The sequence below is a fragment of the Bidens hawaiensis genome, unplaced genomic scaffold (assembly GCF_021521415.1).
Source record: "Bidens hawaiensis isolate Kalapana, Puna unplaced genomic scaffold, B.hawaiensis_p1.1 tig00001382_1, whole genome shotgun sequence".
NCBI lineage: Eukaryota > Viridiplantae > Streptophyta > Magnoliopsida > Asterales > Asteraceae > Bidens > Bidens hawaiensis.
Window position 1 is genome coordinate 205,283 of NW_027491078.1, and position 8,978 is coordinate 214,260.

Sequence of the window (8,978 nt, forward strand, 5' to 3'; positions counted from 1 at the left end):
GATGAATATGTTCCATGTTACGAGCTATTATAGAGCTCTTTTATATGACCTTTATATTGTATAAACATCGATCTACATCCGTGGTTGGAGTTTTGGGCCATAAAATGTTGCATGCCTTTCGGAGTCCCCCAACAATCAGTTGCACAAAAGTTGTTTAAAAATAAGAATTTATGTATCATATTTGGTAAAATTCAAACCGTTCACTCTTCATTATTTTTCTTGAACAACAAATTTTTTTATCCAAAATCCTCTAACCTTGCACTTGTAAAATTTTAAACCCACCATCTTTACATTTAAAGGGATAAACACCATACCACTAGACCAATAGTTCGTGCGTCACGCTTCATTACTACCGTATAACTATCCACAATTCTCCACTAATTGATATACGGAATGCAATGTGATGGACTGATGGGTATTTGTGTTTTAAAAAGATAAATATAGGTGAAAAAATTAATCACACAAGTGTATGGACTAAGTGTGCAATTTTTAATTCTCATAAAGCAAATATGCAAATATATAATCGAACTGTAGAGGCCATTTATGCAAATAACTTTTAATAGAATTTTAAATGACAAATATATCCTCACATAGTCACATGGAATGCAAGTGAGGTTACTTAACCCCAAAAACTGACGACAATTAATGTGGTGGACTACATGTGAAATCACATAGTTTAGACTAAGGTAGTGTTTGGTATGAATGAATAAAAGGTAGGGATGGTAATGGATCGGGTTTAGCCATTCTCAAACCCATACCCGATTATGAAAGCTTGTCTTAAACCCGTCGGGTTTTAATCGAGTAATTACCCGTCAGGTTTCGGGTTTCCCATTAGGTTTCGGGTTTCCAATCGGGTTTTGTCAAAATACCCATTGAGTATACCCGGGCCAAAACTGATCGGTTTTCTATCGAATTTTGACAAAATATAACTAATCGATTACAAATAATGATTATTATAAAATAAAATGTCTCAAATAATTGCTATAAAAAGTTTCAACAAATAGTATATTTAAAATATTTCAAGTATACTGAAGAGGTAGGTCCCAGCAGAGACCAGTTGGTCCCGCAAGACTCACCTGGAGCAGGGACGTCTGCGCAAAGGCCATCTGCTCCCGCAGGACCCACCATGCTCATAGGATCTTACGCGCAGTACACAAGCTGAACACGCAGGGAAAGCCTCCCAATGGTGAAGTACCCCGCCTGTTCCCGCAGTTGCGGATACAAGCCATCAGGAAAGGCTACCCGCAGACAGCAGGGCTACACGCACAAGACATTAGCTACTTCAGTAGTCACATGAAGGGATGAGCAAGGCGGGAACAATCCCGCCTAAATGAGCCAGTCTGATTCTGAAAGATCTCTTGTACCATACCTACAGAAGTATGGATAGGACAGACGATCTGACCAGAACAGCCCATGAGCCAATCACAGGGTGACAGCTCATCGACAACAGGACGAGGAGGAACACCCTCTAGTACTGTTTGTCACTATTAGCCGCTGCCTACTCACCAACCCTTACTGAGGAGCATGCGCGGCCTACAGTTAGTGGAATGGTGTTACTGTTGGCCGTAACCTATTCACCAACCAGCATGGCCTGCGTACAATCCACAGTAAGTAGGACGTGCATAATCTACAGTTGGTGGAATAGTGCAGCCGACTTTGTTACTGTTGGCCGTAACCTACCCACCAACCAGTATGGCCTGTGCATAGTCCACTGTTGGTTGAACAGGAATACTATTCAGCCGGCTGTATCTTCTAGAAAACCTACATTCGGCTATAAATACTCCAACATCTTGGAATGGTAAGATCATCGGCTATCCAGTTATCTAGCAATCTCTTAATATACACTTATATTCAGAGCAACCTAGTCTGATTCTCACGCCGGAGGGTGGTCACAAGGAGGAACCCCCCCTTCTCAGTGACGAGCTTACGGTGTTTGTTTTGCAGGTCTCCTGAAGAACAGCCTTCTCAGCTAGACCTCATTCGTGGGAAACATTACTTAACCCCCAGATTATCTATAATCTGTACCAGGTCACTTAGTGTTTCTTCATATACTATATATAAATATAGAAAAAGTTATGTCGGGTATATCGGGTATATAATCGGGTAAATGGGTTAATGTTATCGGGTATATTGCAAATCCTAAACCCGTCCCAAACCCTAATGGGTGGGTATTACCCGTCCCATTTATGTCGGGTTTCGGGTTTTCCCATTGAGTTCAGGTTTCATTGCCATCCCTAATGGAAGGAGGAATGTAATGGGTCATTTCAAATGAATGAAAAAAAACATGTTTGGTTACCATGTATGAATGGAATAGACTATTCCATAAGGAATGAAACTCCTTCCATTTTCAGGATTTTCATTCTTTTGGGTACGAGTGTTTTTTTTTCATTCCTTAAAGAATAAAAAAGTCAAAATAGTCAACAATTGTTATTAGTATTATAATGATTATATATTTTTATTATATTGTAATTATAATTATAATTATAATTATATTATGTATTATTATTTTTCAATTATAATTATTATATGATTATCATTATTGTTTTGTATATTATAATATAACTATTATTCATTTTAACTACTACTACATTATTAATATTATTATTATTTTAAACTTGACTAGTTAACATTTCACAACGCAAATACGTCATTCAAAATTGTTACGATTATTTTTATTTAGTTTAACGATCTCGTTGCAGCACGAGAGTCCTAAAAATTGGTTATTATGAATATTCATATTATTATTTATTTTTATTTTTATTATTGTTATTACTAATAAAATATTAATAATAATAAAAATAAAGTGATTGATCATTTCATTTCTACATGGTAACCAAACTTGATAATGGAATGGTAATAATACATTTCATTCTTTTGTCCATTCCATTACCATGTCTATTCCATTCATTCATCTATTTCATTCTCCCGTACCAAATATACCCCAGGGCCTGTTTGGTTGACAGGAATTCAAAGGATTTTGATTAAATTGGAATTTAGATTCCATTCTTTGACATGTTTGGTTCGTTAATAATTGGAATTGGAATTGGAATTGGAATTGAAATCCATCAATGAATGGAAGGAAAGTTTACAAATAATTGGAATGTTAGGTAAGTTACCAAATAACCCTTGTTGTCTCCTTCATCCAACCTCCATTCTCATCCTCACCGGAAATCCGACTCTCCACCTCCACCACCACCAACCTTTCCTCTGACTTTCCACCTCCACCACAAACTCCTACGTCGGGTCCGCCGTTACAAGCCGCCAATTGATTTTATCAAGTTATTCGCGAATCGCTCCAGAGGTTTTCGTGGCTCTTGAATACCTCCACCGGCTTCAGATCGTGTACCGCGATTTGAAGTCGGAGAATATTTTGAATCTGGAAGATGGTCTATCGGATTTTGATTTATGTTTCAGTTCCGATGTCGCTCCGGCACTTGATAAAATTCCGGTGACGAGAAGTAAGAAACGCCGGAGCTGTTGTGGTTGTTCCGGCGGTCATGCTAACTGGCGTATGCATACATAGGAGGAAATGGTGATTGAGTTCTTGGCTTCTTGCAGATCGGACAATTTGAATTTGGATCATTATTTTTATTTTTAATTCTAAAGGGTGATTTTGTCTTTTTAATGTAAATTAAATTCCAATTCCATAAATTAATATAACTACCAAACACATCATAGGTTTTTAATTGAATCTTTCGATTCCAATTCCAATTCCAATTCCAATTCCAAATCTAATTCCAATTCAATTCCAGCGAATTCCGCGAACCAAACGCCCCCTAAGTTTGCAAATTTCATTCTCAAAATCAAACATCAAACACATAATATGATAAAACCTATGAGCATCTATGCAATTAACTTTAAAATAAATGTAAAGAATGAAATCATTTTTGTTTTACAACTTTTTAATGTTAGAGGAAATGACAGTATTTTAGCAGTTTTTTTATTTAATATTCTTGACCTAATTCTACGGATGCAAACAAGTCAAGATGTTTGCGAGCTACTTGAGCTCGAATCGAATAAAAATTAATAAACAAGCCGAGTTTTTACAAGCCCGATCCTCAAACAAAGCTCGCTTAGTTATCGTGCATGGGCTAGAGCCTTGTGTCTTTTTAATTTTTTTTACGGTTTTAAGACCTTTATGTATTAGTTCCATGATGCTTAGTCGAGCTCGAGCCAGTCTTTGGTTCGTTTAAAGTATTACACGAGCTCATTTAAATTTCTTCTCAATATATAAAAAAATAAGTAAACGTATATAATAAACTAATTAATAAATAACCAACCAGGCGAGTCCAAACCTGAAAAAACAACTAACTAACAAGCGAACCTTAAACTCTAGAAAAAGAACTCAAAACAAACAAGTTGAGCTCAAACTCAAACTCCTGTCTTGTCCTTATAAGTTAAAACAAGTCGAGCTTTAGCATTTAGTTCCGGTTGCCACCCCCAATTTGGGGAATTTTCACACTCTTGACCTAATTGGCTAATTCTGTATAAGTTCCAATTTGGGGTTTATGTGACCCTAAACTCACTCGTAAACCCTTCTTCTTCTTCTTCTTCTTCTTCTTCTTCTTCCAATTAAGCCAAAGTCATCCATCCGTACACATATCTTGCTTACAGAGCAGAGTAAACGAATACCAATCTACCATGGCCGAATTAGAACCATCAGAACCAGCTACGACTAACCAAAACCAAAGCACACTAAAAAAAGATGATGAAATGAAGCCATGGGAGCAGCATTCAGCTGTGATTAGCATCCCTAGATACGATTACAAAGCCCCTAATTCCTTGCTCAATCGCTCCTTCTCCGGCTTCCTCGTTACCTGCCCCATCAGTATGCACCTTGTTTCCTATCTCTGTATGTTATGTTGCTGTTATTTATTGTTATTGTTATTGTTATTGTTATTATGTAGTTGTTGTTTGTGTTAAAAATTGGAGACTGATTTATTGAAATTTATTTATAAATTTGTAAAAGGTTAGGTGAATCTCATGAACAAAGTTATTAGATTTAGCGGTGTTGTAGAATTCGTTAGGAGCTGTGGGGTACCGACTAGTAGGGGTGGAGTGTGCACGGTTCGGTTATTAGGATCAACCAAAGCATGAGATGGAAGTATAAATACAAGAAATGGTGCTATAAATCGTGAAATTCATGTATAAAAGGTAGAAAGATATGAAAATATTAACGGTTTGGTTAATTCGGTTTTTGGTTAATTTTGGTTCCGTTCGGTTAATGCTCACCCCAAGGATTAATTGGATTGAAATGTATTAATTGGATTGGATTAATAAGTATAGTTTTTTTTATATTTCAATTTTTTTTACCACTTTTGACTGAAATTTGACCGATTTTGACAGATTTGATAGAAATTTGACTGATTTAGATTGAATTGGGCCTATTACTGGCTATGACTGATTTTGACCAACTACCAATGTGTTGGTCTGATTAGGTGAAATCGAATTGGTAGCATACCAATTAGCGGTTAACTGTCGATTAGTCTGTGACTAATCGCGAGTTTTACAACACTGAGATTTAGGCTCATCCATGTTTCTATGTATGATTTTGCTTAATGTCGTTAAATTTGGCATGAATGCTTGATTATCAGCCCTAAAATGTTTTGCGTTCATTACAATTATTGTTAAAAGTAGATTTAGCTAATTCTGTTTTAATCTTCAACCATAATTTACTGAAGTAAGTTGAAATGTGATTTTGTGTTTTCAGAGAGGGAGAAAAGTGCAACAAAAGAAGCTATGTCTATTCTTGACAAGGTTCGGTGTCTATTCTTATATGTTTTCTAAATTGATGTTAAGTGTATGAACGATGAATTTGGTATAAGTAGAAGCTTCATAACATATTCTAAATCTAATACATCAGACCTAGTTCATCAGACACTACTACATGTGTTACCAATTCAGACAAGCATCCTAACGCGATAATAAAAATGTTTCTTGAAAACACATAGTCTGGAATGGATCTTATTGTTTTCTTAAGAATAAAAATGATATATATTTAGAGCTATATAGAAAATGGTCAATGGTCAATAGTATAGAATGGTTATCTTAGCATATGGGACCCTACCAAACGGACATACCCATGTGTTGGCTAGGGGTGTTCATGGTCCAGTTTGGACGCTTTGTTGAACCGTGAATATGGTTTTTGGAAAAAGTCAACCAAATTGGCCAGGTTGGCTGGGTCGGCCGGACTGTCAAACTAGGCTAAATGGTTTGGTTTAGGCGGTTTGGTTTTGAGCTGCGCTCATCGCATACTACGTGATGTGACTGTATCGTGCAATGCGATTTGATGATGCGTTCATCATGTTTTGTGGTCTGATGCGGCACCTTATGCAGTTGACTAGTATGAAAAAATTGACTTTTAGTTGCAATGGGTCTGAGTTTTCAAACTAACTATCGATCGAGGAATGAGTTTGAGTATTTGAACAACAGACCATTTATTCAACAAATCTGATTAGAGATGATGCAAATAACTAACATTTTAGTATGTTAACGCTAAGAAGTTCAAACATTATCTACAAATAACTTTTTACTATTTTTTAAATAGCAAGTGCCTAGTATATGTGATACATGTGCTTCACGCATTGCGCATTACGTGCCGGATTTTGGGATCGAAACGCATCGGGTGGCAATGCCTTTTTGAAAACCAAGTTTGCTGGTTTGGGCACGGTTTTATTTTCAAGGAATCGTAGTAAAATGATAGCTTTAGAAAAAGATCAAACCTTTTTTCCTTTTGAGTATTAAAGGGTTTACTGAAAAAAAAAGGTGGAAAAAATAATAGCAGAAAATTGGTTAAATTAATTATATATACATATTAAAATTAAAAATGCGTGTACCTATTATAATTTTTTGATTCGTATATGTTATTTTCTTTATACATTATAAAATTATTTTTTAATGCTAAAAAGTTATGTTTTTATTTCTATGGCTGGTTTGGTTTTGGTGGCTGGTTTCTAACTGTAAAATGTAAACCGAATCATGAAACACGGCTCATTTAGCTTGGTTAGGATGGTTCGGGCGGTTTTAATGGTTTTTGAACTCCGCCAGTGCCAGCATCATTCTCTAGCGGCCGAAGCTTTTTGATTTTTCATCTCTGATATCCACTAAAAGTGGCCACCATCTATACTGTGCAGTATCTCAGGACTATAAACACTTGCGATTCTATAACAGAGGAAGACCCTCAAGATATTATCCCAAAGAGAAGAAAAGTAGTTACAACCGAAACCGAGGAGTGCATCAAAGATATAGAAAACAAAACTCTGAATGAAAACAATGGTAATTTATCTCATTATCTGTCACACAGTTTTAGGTCATTCAGTTTCTTATTGGTTTTCATGTTAAAGACTCCGCCTTACAATATCATTAACAGATTTGTGGTTGTAGGTTCTAGAGAGGTTCCAGAAGGTTCTTGTTTATCGACTCCAAAATCAGACACAAATACAGAAACAACCAACCCTCTTTCACTTGTGAAGCTGACTAGGAGCGGTTTGCTTCTATTTACATTTTCTAGTGACCGTTGTCCCGATGTTGTTGATATCGTGTCAAATATCATGAAGTCTTTGGATTCTGGAAGTTTAAAAGCACCACTGTAAGTGATTAAGTATAAATTCATGATATAAAATATAAAGATAACTCAATGATATGTATAATATTATTTTTTCTTTCTTTGCAGTTGGTGTCACAGGATTTTACCTATCCAAACAACTTGTGTTTTGCACGAGAAGGAGCTCGGGACTCTGGTATCTAAACTTGTTGATGACTTCATGAATAATAATGGAAAGGAACTTGCCCGACCTATAAAGGTACTGTGTTTAAAGTAATATACATCTTTGTGCCATTTAAATTTTTGATAATATTTATTTTCTTTAATAACTTTTCTTTGTTAATTTTTTAAAAATTCTAAATACACGGCTATGTTTAACCAACAAAATAATTAAATAGTTTGCAGTAGGATACAACAGAAGAGGAATCGAGGAAACCGAATTAAAAGGTAAAAATAATAATTCTAATCCAGTGGAACTGCTAGACCGTAACAAATGTTTTGAGGTTGTTGCTGCTGCTGTTAAAAACATCGTCTCTGATTCGGTTGTTGATCTGAAATGTCCCGAGGTACATGTTTCGCTCATCTCTGTTTTTCTTATTATTTTGAGAAAATTGCACAGTTGGTCCCTGTGGTTCTTTGGTCCTCAAGTTTAAAATTTTGCAAACTTAGACCAAATATTTGTTAGAGAGTTTCATGTTTAGTCCCCACCGTTAATCGAAGTTAGTTTTCTAGCTGGGATTAACGGTGGGGTTAAATGTGCAACCTTGCAACAAATGTTTGGATTAAGTTTGCAATTTTAAAACCTGGGGATCAAACTTGAAAAATGGTTGAACTACAGGACTACTTGTGCAGTTTTCTCAATTTTATTGATTATTGCTGACCAAAGTATTTGAAATTCCAGCTCACCGTTCTTATCGAGGTGCTACCCGTTTCTGGGATACCCAACGGGTCACCTATTGTCGCGGTATCAGTTCTTCCTCAAAAGCTCATTATGACGAAGCCTCGCCTTTGCATCAAAGCTTTGGTTCCTGATGTGAAGTCAAAGAAATGAAAGTCTAAAATGACCGGTTTTGTAGTTTTATAGCTTTGAGTTCTGACTTGTTTTCCGTTTTTAAAATTGAAATTATTTGTAAGGAAATGTCTCGTCTTGTAAAAACATATATTATCTTTTGAATATGAATCTAGTCGGCTGCCACATTGGCAATTCGTCTATTCTTAAAAGCATTAGTTCCCTCTTAAATCTGAATTCTATGGATCTTTTACTAACATCCTTAGGTTATGTGTTACGGTGAGCGTTGTGACTCTGCCATTTCAGTCTTTGAGGCATGAAAGAGGCGTGGACTGCGAATGAGACAACCGCAGATGCACACCCGCGTTTTGATATCCATTATAAATGTATTAAGAGTGTATAAATCTGATTTAACATTTTACTTAT

At 35.9% G+C, this 8,978-nt stretch overlaps 1 protein-coding gene across 1 annotated transcript; it reads left to right on the forward strand.

The window, feature by feature from the left end:
• Positions 1–4,705: 4,705 nt before the first annotated feature.
• LOC143573063 (uncharacterized) lies at positions 4,706–8,601 on the forward strand. The gene is made up of 7 exons (XM_077058045.1): positions 4,706–4,828; positions 5,711–5,757; positions 7,134–7,275; positions 7,384–7,588; positions 7,673–7,802; positions 7,942–8,109; positions 8,445–8,601. Exons 1-7 carry the CDS (start codon positions 4,714–4,716, stop codon positions 8,592–8,594), a joined length of 957 nt encoding a protein of 318 aa, XP_076914160.1. The 5' UTR covers positions 4,706–4,713; the 3' UTR covers positions 8,595–8,601.
• The last annotated feature ends 377 nt before the right edge of the window (positions 8,602–8,978 follow it).